We start from the raw sequence: 19,773 nt of genomic DNA, 5'->3' as shown, positions 1-19,773 counted from the left end.
CATTTCATGAAATGTGCAACAATGGTAAAGTAAGGACAAAAAAGAAATTTAAAAACCTATTCGAAAGTGTTACTAATTATGGATATTATCTAGTCTTGGCCTGATGGAGAGGATTTATGATAAAGACCAGCCTCTTGAAAATCACACTAAGTTAGTACTTCAGTATATTTTTATATCAGAAGCACTGCAAGTTTGAATTACTAAACAATAGTATATTCAAATATAAATTTTTCCTTTCCTTTCTTTCTTTTACAAGTCCAAGTATGGATAAGTTTAAGTTATTGAATTGTTTCATAAAACATTCTTCCTCTAAAATTTGTATGGAGAAATGTTTTAACCATGGGTTGAATACAATGACTGTGAGAGTGGGAAGCAGCTGGGCACGCAGTGGAGGCTGTTGCACTAGGGCTACTGGGCACATATCTGCCAAGGAGAATCTCAAACAATTTATAAATATCCCCAGTCTTAAAACAATACACTTTTTCCTGCCCCACAGAGATTTTATACTTTCATTTGAATGTAGAGCAGTTCTTGGAGATACTTATTTCAGTCTCCTGTTCTCTGGCCAAACAACTCTCTGCACCACTTAGCCAATTCCAATCACAGAGTATTGCAATAGGTAAGAAGTCCCTTTTGTGTGTTGCCAGGAATTATTTAATGGAAATTTGCAATATAGTGCTTGGCCTTGAAATAAATTTATCATCAGTTTGCACTAGTAGTTTCATCCTTGGGTGGTTACAGAGGTCATTTACTCACCCACTGAGGGACATAGAAGGTAAGAGAAGACGGCTTACTTCCCAAAACGTTATGGTTGTCTAATAGGATGTGCCACCCTCAGCACCAGGTTCAAAGGTCTGAGGACTGCTGTTCTGCTTCTGGCACCTCTACAAAACACTTCATTAGCCTTTTAGTTTGGAAGGGACAGTCAGGCTTTCTCCTTGGTCCCAATTACTGGTATCTAGAGGACTATACTTAATAGGACTTGAAAAAAATCTGTCTGAAAAAAAATTATGACTATGCTTTAACTTTTGAAATTCCACCTCACAAAATTATTTATTATTTTCCCTTGCTTTCTACAGACTCAGGCTGGTGACTCTGTGGAAAGGAGCTAGTCTCCATGCCAGTTCTAGTCTTTCTTCAGCTTGTTTTTTCTCGAAAGCATTGCCATCATAGACGCATTGTATTTTTATGATATTAGATCATTCAGGAGGGAACTAAAAGACAATATAAACCTACATATTAGTCATTATTGATACTGACACTTACTTCCATTGGCCTGGTTCACATGGCGCTGTAAGCCAAGCTATGGCTTACGAGGACCTAAATAATTGGGTAGGCTTCTGGAGAAAAGCTCAGTCACTTTGTCTTTCAAGGTCCTTTGTGTTCCTACGCTGTGCTGAGCTAAGCCAAGGCTTGATTAAACAATATCCCTGCCCAAGAGCCTGTTCAGCAGCTTGGCTTTCATAGCTGGAGTCAGTCAGGCACCCTGTCCTCCCAGGCCTGGTGGAACAAGGCCTTCAAGCCAGGGAGCAGGTCTTCCAAGATTCACAGCCAAGGTGGAAGATCTAAGCTGAGGAAAGGATAATCCTTTAGTTTGTGGTTATATACGTCAGACTTGGCTGGTATACAGGCTTACAAGGGGCTTCTGAGTCGACATGCATAGGACTGCCTAGGATGTGACATTAGTTGTGCTTTATTTTTACAGTTTGTTTTCCATAAACTCTGCTCAAAAGCCATATGTTTGCAAATGCCATTTGGGTTTGGGGTTAGGATATGGAATTAAAGTCCAGCTCATTACACTTGTTTCAGATGGAAAGCCCAGGATAATGAGGTTTAAATAGGTGAGATTGCTGTTTTCATACACTCTTCTTGCCACAGAATAGTGTTTCTACCCTGTGAGTGGGTGAGGAGCACATGGGAAGTTGTAATAACTTTGCATGTCTAATAGGCCCATACATTTGTTAGAACTCAGGATTTCCCCAAAGTGTAGCTTACATTTCTTATACTACTTGGACTTCTATTTCTCATAGCAACATTATCACTTGAAGTCACTGAAGCAAAAGAGTAGCTTAATACTTAATGAGTATTAACGAGATCATTTCCTCCTAGCCCATTCAACCTAGGCCCTCATCACAGAGGTACACCTGGCACCTTCATTACATACTTTCCATTGTATTCTAAATACACATACACACCTATTCACCTTGACCTTTGACACTTGATACATATATTTTAGGACCACCCATTTATTTTGATTGCAATCTGTTCCAACTGTTTTTAATACTGTATTTTAAGCATGTCTTGGGGTCTCATGATGAATGGCAGATGCATACTCTAAAAAATAATAACATATGCTAAACAATAGTGACTCTTCTTTTTTTTTGCATTGTTACATGTGCTCACAAGATCCCAGGACCTTGCCTTTTTAATTGAGTGAAATGAACAGATTTTTCTGTCAATTTAGGGAGGCTTGAGACAGTGATTCTCTTCATTATCTTACATCTGTGATGATCCCCAGAAAGGGCTGCCTACACTTTGTGGGGGCAGAAATAAATCCTACCCTGCTGTATCATTTGCAATATTTGTGTTCTCTTTTTTGTTCAGAGTTAACATTACTTTGTGTATGTACTACCATGATCAGTTAATTTTTCCCTTTTGAAGGAACGTGAAAAACGGAAACATGAAAGGATATTGAGTGAAGAGCTTGTCGCTGCTGTCACCTACCTCAATCAGTTTCTACCTCCTGAACATGCAATTGTATATATTCCATGGGACATGGCCAAATATACAAAGAGGTATGTGTTTTATTACTAGAGCAGCACATGACTCCAGATGTTAGTTGGGACAGAGGGAACTTTGTCATAACTCTCTTCAGAGTGTGTCTTTTGTGGACCTGGAGATGAAGTTCCATTTTTATATTGTTCATTTAGTGTATCATGGGAATGTAAATGAAATGTGAGTCATTTGTGTTAAATGGTACTGTTTGGAAATCAACCCAGCCAGCTCTGCATTTCAGAGGCTTTTTGCTTAGACTTTAAAGCACTTCATGGGTGGAATTCAACATTGTGCTATTACAAATGTTCAATCTGTGCAAGTATTTCAGCTTATCCCCCCCTTTAGTGTTTTGTCCCATGGTAGCTATATTGTGTTATACCCTGCTCCCCATGGCAGCCATTTTGTAACTGTTGCCCACAGCACTTTCTCAAAATTCCAACTGTATCAGATAGTCCAAAATGGATTGTGAGTAGTTTTACATGAGTAAAACTAGCAGAGTTGTTTGATTGTTTATGATCCATTCTTCTGGAGATGCTGTAACAGGAATGGGAAATCTCTGGCCCTCCAGATCTTGTTGCACCAACTCCTGTCATGGTGTCTGTGGCTGATGAGAGTTACCAGTTCCCCATCCCTTTTCTATGAAAATGATTTTGCCACAGAGAAATGGAAGTAGTTAACAGGTTATGCTTTTATTGATAGTGTGTTGCTATCTTCTTTTTAAACTTCGGTTAACATTGCTTAGGGATACAATGCATGCAGAGTGCAGAAGAGGCTGGTGTTTATTTAAGTGATTTTTTTAAAAAAGATGTTCTTCCACGAGAGTAAATACAAACATGTCTTCAGTGTTTTTGCTTTTATTTCCATCTAGCAAACTATGTAACGTCCTTGACAGGCTGAGCGTTATTGCAGAGAATGTAGTGAAGAAAACTGGCTTCTTTGTAAATCACCCTTCTTCCTACTGCAGTGTCTTGCGCCCAGATGAAAAGTATGTATGCGGGAGAATGCTCTCTTGTGTATAATTATTTTAAAAGATTTCTAAAAAGTAGTTTGAAATCCACATTCATTTATTACTGATGTAGATCAAATAGAAAAGTATACTCCAGCTATTTCATAACAACAAGGGGTAATCATTGTTTGTCATACAATAGTGTTTTATTATTTGTGTTGTCAGCAAATCTCCTATACCTTTAATTTTATACTTTCTTGCTTTCCTGGGAGATGATAAACAGTTCTAAGAACATTAATTGAAGGTTATTTGTAAGCAGAAGTCAGCTAAGCTTTTCTGGCTGCTTCAAGAACACCAATTTTATGCTCCCTTTTTAGTATAGTAAGCCGAAAGTTCAAATCTCATTATTGTGTTTATTCATTACAACTATAACCCACATTTCTTCCATGGAACTCAAAGCAGTACGCACATGGTTTCCAAATAGTTTTCAAGCCATGCACAGACCAGATCCTGACCTCCTTGTTGGATGTTACTTTATTTGATGTAGATTGCTTATTTTAAAGCTAGGTTTTATTGTCACATTTTTGTATTGCATTAGATTGTTATAAGGTGTACATTCTTTGTTTCTTCAGCTAGTAAACCGCCTTGAGTATTGTAAGATAGAAAGGCGGTATACAAATTAAATGATGATGATGATGCTTGTCATAGCTGCTGTATCCTGTGCTTTTGAACCTTGCCCCAAGTTCCTAATGAATAATTAGTATGAACTAATTAGGGAATGGGACGTGGGTGGCACTGTGGGTTAAACCACAGAGCCTAGGACTTGCCGATCAGAAGGTCAGCGGTTCGAATCCCCGCGACGGGGTGAGCTCCCGTTGCTCAGTCCCTGCTCCTGCCAACCTAACAGTTCAAAAGCACGTCAAAGTGCAAGTAGATAAATAGGTACCGCTCTGGCGGGAAGGTAAATGGCGTTTCCATGCACTGCTCTGGTTTGCCAGAAGTGGCTTAGTCATGCTGGCCACATGACCTGGAAGCTGTACGCTGGCTCCCTTGGCCAATAAAGTGAGATGAGCGCCGCAACCCCAGAGTCGGTCACGACTGGACCTAATGGTCAGGGGTCCCTTTACCTTAATTAGGGAATACATGCAGTAGTTTATCATGTACACTGGGTTTCTCTGGGTGATTTTTAAATCTTGGCAGCTATCTTGCCTGCTCTAAACTCAAAAGCCAGTTGAGCATTGAGTGCTGTTAGTTGAAGTCTTATAGCAATATTTGTTAAAACACAGTGCTCTTGTATGCTGTGGATTGTCTCTGAAGTCACCTAGGTTTCACTAGTGCCAATTTTGTGAAGTCCACCAGGATACTAAAGTTCCAGTCCAAAGAAAGCTCATCATGCTTAAGTCCCATGGAAAACAATGAGAAAAATTATTTGGAACTTATTTGTTCCATTAAATGGCACTTAAGTGTGACTAACTAGCTTTGATTCATGGTTGAAGAGTTCTGATTATTCCAGGGGGATAATTTTTATTATTTCTCTGGTCAATTGTTTTTAAATCTATGGCACTGTCAATGTGCTATTTGAAACTACCTACCTTTGTTACATGTGATAGTTTGTCATTTCTAGCTAGACAAAGGACTTCCTTAATTATTCATTTATTAATAAAACATCACATGGAAGGAGAAGAGAAATCTGAATTAAATCTTGCAGCCCAGCTCCTGAAAAGGAGCTCTCCTCAAGCTGCTTTAGAGAAAAACAGCAATTGACTGTTGAAAGATAATTTCCTCCTCCTTTTTCAGTAAAGAAGTATTTACACAGAAACAATTTGTTGCTGTTGTTACAATTTATATACTACTCTTCATCTGAAGATCTCACAAGATTAAAACCATTGGTTCACAAATTGCAATACCATCAATAGAATCTAATGATCAGTTACTGTAAACCATGGCTAGGGAACTTGTGGCCCTCCAAGTGTTTTTGAACTCCAGTGTCCATCAGCCCCACCCAGCATAGTCAGTGGTCGGGGTTGGTAGGAGTTGTTGCCAAGCAACATCTGGAGGGCCACAGGCTCTTTATCCCTGCTAGGAATTATATAGGGAATGCAAACGGTATTTTATCATGTAGCAAGTTCTGCCTCACATGGTTTATCTCCTGGGTGATTTGATAGGCTACATCTTCCCAATACAAAACTGGTTTCTGTATATTTTATCAAAATTAATGTTGCTATACACATTAACACAGTTTTGCTGTTGCTCATTTCTTATTTGTTTCAATTGGCTCTGAGTAGTAGTCACTAAGATGATTTATTCTTCATGTAGCAGATACTGTAGCATAGGAGGCAAAATACAAATCTTAAATGTGTGTAACAAAAAAGACTGTACTTGTAATGCTTGATTTTTCATTACAATTTACAAATTAATTTGAGACTGCTTACACAGTTATTGATCTACCACATACAATTGCTTGATTCAACTTGTTAATATATTTTTACGTATTATTCAATGGTGTATAAGCCATTAATATTAAAGGGTATTTTTTAATATTTACAGGCAATTCATTTGTGTTGGGATGTAATGAAACCTGTTCTTGGGGAACCATTTGTCTTGAGACCTGAATGTCTATTCCATTACAAAGCATTCAGAGTAATTTATATGCTAATGGAAATTAACTATGTGGAAAGTACTTCCTTCAGGTGAAGTGTCAGTAACAATTCTCTTGAGTGAACTGCTTTCTTCAAAAGAACGAAACTTCCTACCCAAATTGGGCCTTTTAGTACTGTAATATCATCCTTGGCTTCCCATACAAGGTTCAAACAGGATTAGTAGCATTTTCCCTTTCCTCTGTGCCATAATACCAAGTGCCCTGGTTGTAGGATAACATTTTCTGTTTAAGCATTTCTGTGAAAGAACTGAGGCCTACTTGTACACTTAAGTTTATAAGCTGCACTTTAAACCAAAACTAACCTATACTGAGCTTGACTGAAGGCTAAGCATACACTATTTGTTTCTAAATTGAATTTTCCAAGTCTGCACTTCGACCTTTTTCAGTGTTTGTAGAACTATGCATTACATTTCACCCCCTTTCCAAAATGCAGGGTAATTTCTGGTTGATGTTTACTGTAGCCGCTTCAGGTTTCCTTGCTAGAGCAGAGCTTCAGATTCCTAGAATTATCTCCCCAAGCATTAAGCTCCAGAGTTGTAAATGTCTATAGGATTATCTCCCAGGGTTATGTCTTTACTGACTGAGGGCAGATTGATGATAATTCTTATAGAATAAATACTTTGTAACACACAATGTTCTGTCTTACAGGTGGAATGAGTTGGGAGGAATTGTGGTTCCCACTGGCCGTTTACAGGTATTTTAATGGAGTATGTAACCTGAAGCGTCTGTAACCTGAAGCGTCTGTAACCTGTAACAGTTGTACGTCGGGTTACAGACGCTTCAGGTTACAGACGCTTCAGGTTACAGACTCTGCTAACCCAGAAATAGTACCTTGGGTTAAGAACTTTGCTTCAGGACACGAACAGAAATTGTGCAGCAGCTGTGCAGCAGCGGTGGGAGGCCCCATTAGCTAAAGTGGTGTCTCAGGTTAAGAACAGTTTCAGGTTAAGAACGGACCTCCGGAACGAATTAAGTTCTTAACCTGAGGTACCACTGTACAACATAATATCCATAATTTCAGTTCCAAGAATGTTTTCTGTTAATGTTTACGCTTCTACATATTCATAGCTAAAACGCACACATTTTTCTGTATGAAGCAGAATTGCTGCACAACTTTTCAATGTGCTACAGATGTGCAAGCACACACTTGATGTCTCTATAGGGTGCCAGTGTGGTGTAGTGGTTAAGAGCGGTAGTCTCGTAATCTGGGGAACCGGGTTCGCGTCTCCGCTCCTCCACATGCAGCTGCTGGGTGACCTTGGGCCAGTCACACTTCTTTGAAGTCTCTCAGCCCCACTCACCTCACAGAGTGTTTGTTGTGGGGGAGGAAGGGAAAGAGAATGTTAGCCGCTTTGAGACTCCTTAAAGGGAGTGAAAGGCGGGATATCAAATCCAAACTTCTTCCTCTTCTTCTTCTTCTTCTTCTTCTTCTATAAACATATGGCTTTTCCCCAAATACTTTTAGTATCAGGGTTGAAAGCAGTTTTTTTTGAAATGATATCCAATACTTCAAATTTAAAGTAGTATTATGTAAGAATGAGAAATCACTGTATTAATCTTATTATCAAAGCAATATGACTCCGAAAAAGGTTTCACTTATCTCATACTGTAGATATGGTTAAAAAGATACATTTGTTCAAGATGCTTGCATAAAACCAAACATGAGAAACCTGCCATGAATTGTGGAACTGAGGAACCTGAGATAGCTCAGTCGGTAGAGCATGAGACTCTTCATCTAAGAGTCGTGGGTTCAAGCCCCATGTTGGGCAAGATTCTAGCATTGCAGGGCGTTGGGTGATGATCCTCATGGTCCTTTCCAGCTCCACAATTCTATGATTCCATGAAAAATCTGTTCAGTTGCATCCCACTCAGATGCTTGTAAAGAGAAAGAGAGTTGCACTGGTGGGAAGATGTGCAACTCTGCTTCCTTAAATGAAAGCTCCTTCTGTCTATGGGGCATTTACATTGGTTTCTATGTATTATAAATTAACAAGAGAATAATTAAAAAACCTGAACTATGTGCACAAACAGTTCCGTACACTTTGAGTGAGTTTTCAGTGTACCCCAAAGACTTCCATGGGTTTGCAAATGTGAGAATCTGCACCAGTGAACCACATGTGCAACCTTAATTAAGTTCTATTAGTATAGATGATTTGGTGGCAAAAAGTACTGTTATGCCCTAAAGAATAATTTGATATTTACTAATGGACTTGAAACTAATTATATGTCCCTGCACTTATTTTTTCAGACTGGAGTTCTTCGAACAAATTGTGTTGACTGTCTGGATCGCACGAACACAGCCCAATTTATGGTTGGGAAGTGTGCTTTGGCCTATCAGCTTTATTCCTTAGGCCTGATTGACAAACCCAATCTGCTGTTTGACACAGATGCCGTTAGGTAAGACATTTTAGAAATTATCATTATTATTAAAATAGTAGTTTTTTCCTACAACTGTTAATAGAAATGGAGCATATATGTTTTTTGTTATTGATACTTTTCTAATTTCTGTTTTGACACATCATTTTAGATAAGTATGGATGCTTACACTTAAACATTTTTCTAGGTGAAAGATAGTAAAAATAAAATAGAAACAATCACTGGCATACTGTTGTAAAAATTAATCTTGTTGGAATTCTTAACCATGTTGTTCTCTCTGCTTTAGATTATTTGAAGAATTGTATGAAGATCATGGAGATACATTGTCACTTCAGTATGGTGGATCTCAACTTGTTCATCGAGTAAAAACCTACAGAAAAATAGCACCTTGGACCCAGCATTCTAAAGATATTATGCAAACTCTTTCAAGATACTATAGTAATGCTTTTTCAGGTAACTTGAATTCTTTCTCTGAGATTTCCAACATTTGTCATTCTTGATAAAGTGAGAATTATTTTTTAAAAAACACAGATTTTTTAAACAACTGGCTACATGGTGCTATTGAATTTTTATGATGAAAATGAAACTGGGTCAAAATAACATGTTGACAGCCTGAAAGGTATTTGGGTCAGGCTCAACTTTAAATTCAGTAGGACAGCTTCAGAGTTAAACCTTAAGGGTTGGACACTGTAATTGCTGTCAGGCATGACAGTGTAACCCTGGACAAAATATGCCTTTTCTCAGTGAGCAGAATGGTTGTGTTCAAGCAGCCATCAAGGGTCTGTTTTCCAGATCCTATATAGGCTGTAAAATATCTAAAACACCCCGTGTGTTAGTGGAAATCGTTCATGGCTTGGAGTAAAGCACTCAGTCAAATAGTAGCATTATAATATTCTAGCAAGGGCCATTTACTTTATAACTGCCACTGCAGTTGTTAAGGAACACGAAACCACGGAGAAGATTACCTTGCTAATATGAGTATTAAGCCCAAATGCATGCAGCCAAGTGATCTATTCTGAGAAATTTGAGTGCAAGAATGGTAAGTGTTTAGACAGAATCCTTCTTAAATAAACTTATTTTTCTGTAGAGAAGCAGACAAAAATAACATAAATATAAGCGAAATAAGGTCACATAGGCAGGTAACTTTCTTCACTGCTTGACTGAATTGGAATTGCCAAGCAGCACTCAAGATTAGAGGGCATCCAAATGTCACACTGTGGTTAAAACGTTTAGAACCAGACATACTGTTATTTCTATTATAGGTATAAAAGTGTGTCCTTCTAATCCCTTTTCAAACAGGCAACAGAGGACAAACAGTAGTTTGTCGGCATTATAAGCCACTGATTTCTTTCCACGTTATGTAGTCAAGATTATTGGAAGAACCATTGTAAAGCAGTATATCTGATCTGTCTAGGAAGGGTAATGACCCACTACAGACATCAGCATTAATGTTGCCACATTTCTTGTTTCTGGAATCTAAAACAGGCTATTTATCCAGAAACAGGACTGGACAGTCAACTTCCCTTTAATTGATATATAGGAAAGTAATCTGATTACTCTATCCAGTTAATCATGGTGCACTACAGTCCTAGTCGTACTAATTCTGGCCCTTTAGATTTTTTGCCGAGTGAGGGCAATGAAGTGTTTAAGCTAACTCAATTACTTTGGCTCATTAGCTCCTGGTTATATGTCTTTCCACAGACGGCATACAAAAAATGTGCTAGAGCACACGTAGGTACAAAAATAATTTAGAAAAGAATCTGTACAGGATTTTCTTAATTGCAGCACACACTTTCAGCATGGCTAAAGGGAAAACAGTTAATGTTTCCATCAGTGCTTCATCTTTTAATAAAACTACAAACTACTATTTTTCAGCTTTGTTGTATTAGTTTGTTCATAAAAGTTACTTCAGTTATTTTCACATTTAACAGACAACGTTGATTCTTAAGGTAGCTCCAGTGTTACTTCCCTGTTGCTTTTCTTGTATTCGGGTTTTTTCAGTTGCATTCTAAAGCTGTGTTTATTTTGATAAACCTGCAAGTTATCCTTGTATATCATGTGCTCTCTGTTAATTTTATGGATAATGTTTTGGAAGTTTGCCCAAACATGGAGGAACATTTCAAGGCAAGTTCCCAAAACAAAAAGGAGTGGAGTGAAATGATTAGAGAGGGGAAGGGGATGGAGATTTGCAATTGCAGTACCTGTTGGGGTCTTACCATTTACATTTTTTCTTCTTCCTTTTGAATATATTAATACTTTTCAGTGCCAGTAGCCGTACCAACCACTGCTTACAAAGGCAAAGCTCCCCTCTCCAAAAAGACATTTTGAGAGGGTCAAACTGTGACTCCTGAAATGGTCACCCCCAGTTTGCCATGTGGCAGTAGGGTGACAAATTGGTGTTCTTGGTGTTGTTCCTTTCAGCCCACCCCTGGATTAACCATGTATCACACATAAATATGTGTATGGCTCTCAATTGTTACTCATTTCTTCCAGATGCTGACAGGCAAGATTCAATTAACTTGTTTCTGGGAGTATTTCAACCAGAAGAAGGGAAGCCTCACCTCTGTGATCTTCCTACTGATTTTTACTTGCACCAGAAAGACACAATGACTCTTATCCAGGCAAAGAGAAGGTATTTCATGGCACTCTTCTTGTTAGCTTCCCCCCAAAATTAGGGCGATATAATAAGTACCATAAAATAATTCTAAAACCAAGTAGTGCAATATTTTAAGCTAAAACAGCAACATACAACAGTTTCTAATCCAGACCAATAAAAAATATGTTACAAGAATAGTAATAGTTTTTAAAAAATATTTGGCCTTTTGTTTTAACCAAAAGCAGATTGAAATTAAAAGGTCTTCAAAGCCTAATCTAAAACAATCAGAGAACAAGTCAACTGTATCTCCTTTTGGTGTTCCATAGATATGGGACCATCACTGTCAATGACCTAATAGTCATTGATAGTATACGTGCAAGAAGGGTTTTTGTGGCCCATCTCAAGGCCCAGACCCATTCATACTGGTTCAGGTAGTTCTTCAAGTAAACTGAACCGTTTAGGCTTTAAAGAACAATACCAGCAATTTCAATTGCACCCAAATGTGAGTGGCTCACCAATGGAGCTGATACAGAATTTTTATAGCATTATCTGAATGCTTAGTTCCCACACGCATCTGGATGGCTGCATTCTGTACCAGCTGAAGCTTCCAAAGTGTCTTCAAAGTCTTATGTAAAGCACATTAGTAGTCTTGTATGGATGTGACAAGAGCATGAATAACTGAGGCAGGGTCCACTGCTTCTAGATAGAGTTGCAGCTGGAGTATCAGCGTAAGCTGATAAAAGATGCTCTTAGTCATCACCACCATCTGTGCTTCCATAGACTGCACAGAGTCCATGACTTGGTCTTTCAGGAGAAGTGTGACCATATACCAAACCATCTGTACACCTCTACCCTCTCCCATAGTACAAAAGAAGAAGGAAGAACTGGTGAAAATCACCTTCACCCTCCTCTTCCGTTAGCAGAGGCTCCTGCTAGATCAAATACTCCTTTTCAATTGAAGGGCTCTTTCCAGTCATGGAAGGGTAGTATAGGAGACAATCTGTTGTGCCCCACTTTAGGTTGTCAGATTTGTAAAGTTGACAATGTAAATAAAAATGAATGAGTAGTGTTCTTCTGTTCACCATCTCCACATCTATATACGATACGGTTAGCAGGGTGCTGAATCAACTTAACCCCATATTTCATAGTAAGATGAATCATTGTGCCAATTTGTGTTCTGGAAGGATTTGCTGTCTTTAGTGTTGTTCCCTGCTTTCAATACTGTAAGCAGTTAAATCTTGTTCCACATGACCCCAAAGGTTAAGTTCTAAGTTAGATTTGAAGTCTCATTTGATAACATGTGTTCCCTTTATCCTCAACATTTATGTTACTATTACATCTTGTAACAAACAATAGTAACTATAAGTTACTATTACATCTTGTAACAAAATGATCTCAGTTACAGGCTACTGGCCCATCTTCAGTTGTGTTTTCTACATTAAAAAAATTAAAATATTGCCACTATGTTTGTCATGTAATTCTTAATAATAAAAAAACAAATTTAAACATAAGGCGTAACCTCCATTTGCTAAAACCTTAGTCATACTGGGTTTAAAGCACTGTATGACATTGCAAAGTTTCTGGCTATTATCTTTGATTTTTCATCTTTTTAAACTGCTATTAAATTTCTAGGTCTTGACTTTTTAGCTCCAACTGTGTTTGGGCTTTTGAGACCAATATATATTGATTGTGCAGATCAATATAGCCATGCTGCCCTTGCAGACGCCAGAAAATTCTTCATAAAAGTGCAGTTACACGGCTGAGACTATAAACTCTTCTAGCCAAGAAGGGTTTTTTATCTTTTCACACTTAGGTTACCAGATCAAATTATTCCTCAGTCAAACAAACAGCAGGATGTTGAAGTCAATTTCGTTATGTGTAGAGCAATAGACACATGGACCACAATCCATATTCCCTTGTGTGTGACTAGCATTTCCATTGCTGGTTATAGCAGAAAGAGCAAAGCAAAAGCAAACATGGCTATCAATAAACTCTAATTCTGTGTTCTATGTCTTAAGAAGATATTATGGTTGGAAATGTTTAAATTGGGCAACTATAATAATTTCTAACATAACATATTATAAGTTTGATTTTACGATATAGTTAATTATAATTAAAATGTAATTATAACCAGACAATTCTCATAGTTTAGGGATGTAAAAAGTGGAGTCCCCCAATATTCATAAATTATTTGGAGTTAATGGTCAGTAGCAAAGTAATCAAGTTTGCTGATAGCACTAATAATTCAGGGTAGTAAAAGGGATTGCAAAGATCTCCAAAAGCAAACTTGGTGAACAGGCAATAAAATAGCAGATAAATTTCCTGTAAAGTATAATATGATGCATATTGGGGCAAAAAATCCTACCTCTTAAAGATATGCAGATAGGGATCTGAGTTAATGTTACCTAACTAGGAACAAGATATTGGGGTCAGAGTGAAGAGCTTGATTAAAATGCTCCCTAGTATATGTTGACAGCTGTGAAAAAGGAGAATTCAGTCTTGGTGAATCATTAGGAAAGGCATCAAAACTGCTGGTATTTGCAACTGCACTAGGAGTACTGTGCACAATTCTGGTTGCCCCAACTCCAAAAGGATATCATAAAACTGGCAAAAGGAAATACATCTTCATATAGCATGTAGTTAAAGCTATGTAACTGTCTACTCCAAGATACAATGATGGCCACTGACTTTGACAGCTGGATTAGACACATTAATGGAGGATAAGCCAATTAATGGCTGCTGGCTATGTATTTTCTTGGGTAGCAGAGGCACATGCATGTGAATACCAGTTGCTTATGGGGCCACAGCTATTGCCCTCATGTCCTTCTGTGGACTTCCCACAGACGTTTGGTTGGCCTCTGTGGGAAGCAGGATCCGGAACTAGATAGACTGTTGGTTTGATCTAGTACGGATGTTCCTGTTGTTTCTTTTGCTCTGTCAATGTGTATTCTAGCTTACACCATCTTATGGAGGGTTGATAGTCTAAAATTTAACAAAGGGAAACAGCAAGTGGAAGCAGAGGTGTAATCAGGAAAAGAGCATGCTTCTTTCTGTTGGACATGCTCAGGCTTAGTTACAGCAAGGCACAGGAACTAGAGGGTTTCCTAAATAATGCATGGGCAAATGCGCTTTGAGAAGGGATTTGTAGGAAGGAAGAAGAGGCATGATTCAGGTGTTATAAGAGGTTGTTCCTTGTATAAGGGAGAAAGGGTTGGAGCATTTGATGGAATGGGAGAACTTTTGGATATAACTCACTGGATTTTTAAAACTATTGTTTTTGTTCCATACTTAAAGCTACACTTTCTGGTGGACTCCAGGTGTCCTGGAATGCTTGCCAATGCCTTATGATGAAGGTCAGTTATACATACAAGAAAGTGTGTTTTTCCTTTATTTTTAAATATGAACACAATTTGCTTACATAATAGTAACATTAATTGGACACAATTACTAGAATAAAAATAGAAAAGTGAAATAATGTACCTGTTAACTTAAGGATCAAGAGATCTGCTGAAAACACACATGGAGGTATTTACTGTACTACACATGGCCATTCTTCTATAGAAAATTAGTAGTTTTTAATACACTGGGTTGTATTCAAACTATACATGGATGGCATTCTGCCCACACTCCACTCCACTAGAGGAATGGGGGAGAAGATGATTTCCCCTGACACCTCTTGCTGTCCCCCACTCATCTTGAAAACGCTGCTCCAGAGGGTCAGGGAGGATGTTCTGAGGGCTCCAGGGGGAAAGAGTCCCCTTAGCAATAGATGATACAGTATTTAAGAGATTCACTTTACCTGCATTTCTTTTTTAGCAATGTCTGTTGCTGAAAACAGAAGGAAGCTAATAGTGAAGAAATTTCATAACTATGATGAAGAGATTGACATTCATAATGAATTTTTTCGACCCTATGAACTCAGCAGTTTTGATGACACTTTTTGCTTGGCAATGACAAATTCAATCCGGTATGTATGTTTTATTTTTCAAGATAATAGAATTTTGATTCAGCCTTTCCATTTTACAAATGAAACTGAATTGAATTCTTTTAGAAAAACTTTCCTTACATAGCCGTAAAATGGCATTCAATACAGAAGAATTTGTATCTTTCATATGATTCTGAAGCTTTTGACATGTGTATCTGCTTAGATAGAGGAGCACCAGTTTTAAAATGTATAAAATTACTAGTGTCACTGCTGGTGTCGACCTAGTTCTGTCTGCCGAAAGTGTGGGCAGGCAGAAGTACTGCTGGCAGACTTCCCTGAAATGAGGTTTTCCAGAGAAGGGGTTGAGCAATCCCACAGCTATCAATTTATGGCTTCAGGCCTAATCACTATCCTGGCTGGTAAAGCATGAAGCAAGTCCGCCCCCCCCCCCCCCCCCATTTTATGCTCTGGCCAGTATTAGCAACAGGGCTGCAGAAGCAGACCTTTCTGTCACCCCCCTCCCCGCCTATCTAAGGTTTGGATTGCTCTGTTAACTTGTTATATTTGATTCTTTATTCTTTATACCCTTCAGAGATTTTATGCCCAAGAATGTTGGAATTGATCCCAGCCCATTTACTGTACGTAAACCTGATGAAACTGGAAAATCCGTTTTGGGGTAAGAAGAAAATCAAGAACTGAATGCAGAAATGTTTTTTATTTACTCATTTAGTACCTAATATTAACTAATATGGGGCTTAATACAATGATATCCGTAGTTTAACCTTCTTGAGTCAAACCAGTAAATGTTTTTTGCGTGTGTATAATTTATAGACACTATATTAGTTTTACAAAGGATGGTTTGGAGTGAGGGAGGAAAGACCCCCCCCAAAAAAAAATCTCGTTTGCCTTATTTACATATAGTTGGTCATCCATCTACAAACAGCTGAGATTCCCTGTACAAAAGGTAAATTGCAATGAGTTGCTGCTCTCCACTCCTCCTCCCTTTCTCTGAATGCAAAGAAAAGCCAGCTCCGATGCCCTTCTTGTTTCCTTAGTAATTTTAATTGCTCTTAATTTTAATTAAAGTTTTGATGTAATTTTAGTTAGATTCTAGGGAGTGGTTTATTGCATACAAATGGACCTAAATGTCAATTTCCACCAGTAAGACATCGCTACAGCCCTGCCTTGCTGGCCACAGTGGCAGTGCCACTCGTCAGGGCTAGGATCAAGCCGGGCCTGGGTGAGAACAAGAGAGAACTGGGTTGGCATCAGTGGACACAGAGGCATATGCACCTGCGTCCAATGCCACCTCCAACTTGGTGCTTCCCCCACTCTCACTGCCACCTTGCCCTATCTTAGTCTCAATGAGCAGCAGCCCTGACATAGCTAGGAGGACATCTTCATATGCCACAGCTGTTTTCCACAGATAAAGAAGCAGAAGCTGCCAGTGTGATCTATTTCTGCAAGAAAAGCAGTTATAGCAGTAGTGTATTTGAAGTTTCGTGTTACCAGTGCAGTTCAAGTCACAGATTTGAATGCTGTGCTGAGACATCTTTGCACTTGTATTAATTTATGAAATAATTTTCCTTTGTATCTGACTATTTGCATGCTTCAACCTATAGGACAACTTGTTCTTCTGACTGGATACTGAGGTCTTTGGTTCTTCTGCTCTGTTCTCTTTGACTTTTTTAACCACTTTTTTTTTTTTAAGAGCATTGAGTGTAGATTTTTATTTCTTCATTCTTCTCATCAGGCTGTAAAAATCCATTTGCTCAGAACACAAAAGCTTAATATTTCTAAGAAAGAAATTACTTAAATGTATGCAAGAGATCAATAAGGCTATCTGTGCTGGGAATCCTAAAGTGAACATTTGTACCTGAACAATATAATAGATCAATCACATTCTTTTCCTTGAAATAGCTCAAAGACTCCAAATTGTTGCTTTTGATCCATATTTTCAAAAACTCAAAGTGTCAAAATGTTCTGAACCTGGTTTGGAGCCATTAAGCTACTTCACTATTTGTCAATTTATAGTTTTCTATGACTGGACTAGAGGTATTAAAAAGTGACTCAGTGCTTCTAGCAAAGCTTTTTGAAAGCTGCCTTCGTACTGGGTTTGCTTGCAGAGTTCTCCCTAATAACGTTAGGGAGAACATTAAAGCTGTTTTAATTAGGTGCTTATATTCTAATGTTTTTGCACCTTAGTTTAAGATGCCGTAGTCAGTGTCCTAGTCAAAATGACAGGAAGACCCAAGCATTCGGGGACAGAATAAACTGTGGTTATAGTTGAGAACAGTGGATAATATCTAGTGTTACTCAGAGTTAGATCCATTGAAGTCCATTGATTTAAATACTTACAGCAATCAATTTCAAATTAGTGGTTTGTATCCAGTGGAGTTCTGTCAGTGCAAGGACTTCCACTACCTCTTCTCTTCTTGATCTGCTCACCCAGCCTTCCATCTTTTCCAGGGTTTTCCCCCAACTCTCTTGATCAGATTTGGGGGTGCATGGAAAGATAAGAGAGAAAGAAAGAAATCCTTGTACTAATGGGACAACTTCATTGGATACAACCCATTGGACTGAAATAGGGTAGATCCTTTAAAACCAACAGGACCCATTTACTTCATTCCATTGATTTCATTGGGCCTACTCTGAGTATGACTGTTGGATACTACTTAATGAGTATAACAGATAATTAGAGAACCCAAAGGCCTGTGACATAAATGGAAAGTAACATATATAGCAGAGGAGTCCATAGAGCATTTTTCAAAGCAGCATTGTGATAAGACTGAGAGTTGGTGGAGACACAATGCTCCTGGTTTCTTTATCTGTGCTTATGACAAAGGTGGGCTGCAAGGGTGCATGTTTTGAAAGGTCGCCCCCTTCCCTTCAGACCCCCTCCTCTCTTTTTAAAATTTATTCTAATAGCCTTAACCAAGACCTGGATATATTGTTTTCTGTTAGGGTCAGTGATGACAACAACATTTGCACTCATAATGCTTAACTGTGGCTAAGGATGGGGAGGCAGAATTTGCTGAAGGGAGGAGGGAACACTTGATCTTGCATCCCATTCCCGATCTCTTAAAGAAACCATTTGGACTTTCATACATGAGAAAAGAAGAGGCTTTCTCTCTTCTTGCCCTTTCACTTCTGTCTCTTGAAGGGAATGGTGATAAAATTGAACTGCCTCTTTCTTGAGATATCATGATGTGTAATAAATTCCAATTTTGTTTAGGAACAAGAGCAATAGAGAAGAAACGGTGCTTCAGCGCAAAACGGCTGCTAGTGCTCCACCACCACCCAGCGAGGAGGCCGTGTCTAGCAGTTCGGAGGATGATTCTGGAACTGATAAAGAAGATGAGGGGGCTGCATCTCAGCGTTCAACGCCAGTGAAAATGACAGATACGGGAGATAATGCCAAAACAACAGAAGTAAGGAAGTGTGCTAACCCGCAAAGGGACAATACCAGCACATCTCTTTCTTTACAGCATATTTGTTCCAGTGTTGTGTTTGATTTGTGTTTAAGGCTTACTAAAATGAACATCTCTCTTTACATGTTAGGGGCTTTCCTCACTCAGCAGTAAGAGAAGGTAATATATACTTTTAAAAAGAAGACACTTAAAAAAACACACCTGTAAAACAAATATGTGGAAGCTTGGAGGCAGATGTAGTTCTTAAAGCAGTTTAAAACTTCTCTCTTTAACTCTTTTTTAAGGGAGCAAGGTAATATATTAGTTTTAAAGCTGAGTTATAGTGTTGATTTGTATTAGTTGTTTAAATTAAACTAGGTAATTCAGCTAGGAGTGAAAGATGTGTTAATAGAGGATTGGCTTAATACAGAAATATGGCTTAATAGAGCTCTTTCAAATACGAACACTGATCTTTCCAGATGACACTCCTGTGCAGACTTCAGTACCATTATAATACTTCAGTATCTGGGGATGTTAATGAAGATCTGTAAAAACAATAACACAAAACAGATTAGCAATTTTATAGCAGCAGAATCTGGATTTTAAATATTGCACAAGGGAATGAACACAGCAGGCAAGTGATAGGAAGAACGCAGATGATGATGCCACTTGCTCTGCTGTGACATTTGTGGGGAAGCCCATGGCTCCAGCCAGTTTTCCTGCATGATCATTGCTTGAATTTAATTTTCTTGTTTCTAGATATATTTACTGTAGTTTGGAGCACCTTGATGAATTTGGAAGGTCATAGGCTGGTCCAAACCATTTGTTTCCCCAAGCAGGTGCACGGCACTTTATCTTGTAATCCTGCTCATGATGCTAGGTTTCGCTCTCTCATATTGTGACCTAAGCATGATTAGAGCTGCCCCCAGAATCCTTTACAGTGGAGGTGGCTAAGCCACAACCTATGGGACATAAACAACCCTCTAAACACTTTTTGTGGCCTCCCAAGTCTCCCTTCAAATTTGTCATATAAATGAAATAAAGAAAACAGTTTAATTTGTTGAACGGTTATGTGGGTAATGCCAG

At 38.5% G+C, this 19,773-nt stretch overlaps 1 protein-coding gene across 2 annotated transcripts in view; it reads left to right on the top strand.

Annotated features, from left to right (window-relative positions):
• FIG4 (FIG4 phosphoinositide 5-phosphatase) overlaps positions 1–19,773 on the top strand; it is a 63,822-nt gene that overhangs the window by 32,957 nt on the left and 11,092 nt on the right. For both annotated transcript variants that reach the window (XM_028723138.2, XM_028723137.2), the window contains exons 11-20: positions 2,662–2,795; positions 3,644–3,760; positions 7,029–7,074; positions 8,629–8,777; positions 9,043–9,209; positions 11,250–11,388; positions 14,647–14,705; positions 15,169–15,319; positions 15,870–15,953; positions 18,513–18,708. In XM_028723138.2, the coding sequence (XP_028578971.2) occupies positions 2,662–2,795; positions 3,644–3,760; positions 7,029–7,074; positions 8,629–8,777; positions 9,043–9,209; positions 11,250–11,388; positions 14,647–14,705; positions 15,169–15,319; positions 15,870–15,953; positions 18,513–18,708 (1,242 nt within the window). The remainder of the gene's footprint in view (positions 1–2,661; positions 2,796–3,643; positions 3,761–7,028; positions 7,075–8,628; positions 8,778–9,042; positions 9,210–11,249; positions 11,389–14,646; positions 14,706–15,168; positions 15,320–15,869; positions 15,954–18,512; positions 18,709–19,773) is intronic.

The sequence above is a fragment of the Podarcis muralis genome, chromosome 3 (genome assembly GCF_964188315.1).
Source record: "Podarcis muralis chromosome 3, rPodMur119.hap1.1, whole genome shotgun sequence".
NCBI classification, from domain to species: Eukaryota; Metazoa; Chordata; class Lepidosauria; order Squamata; family Lacertidae; genus Podarcis; species Podarcis muralis.
This window is presented reverse-complemented; position numbering and strand designations above follow the sequence as displayed.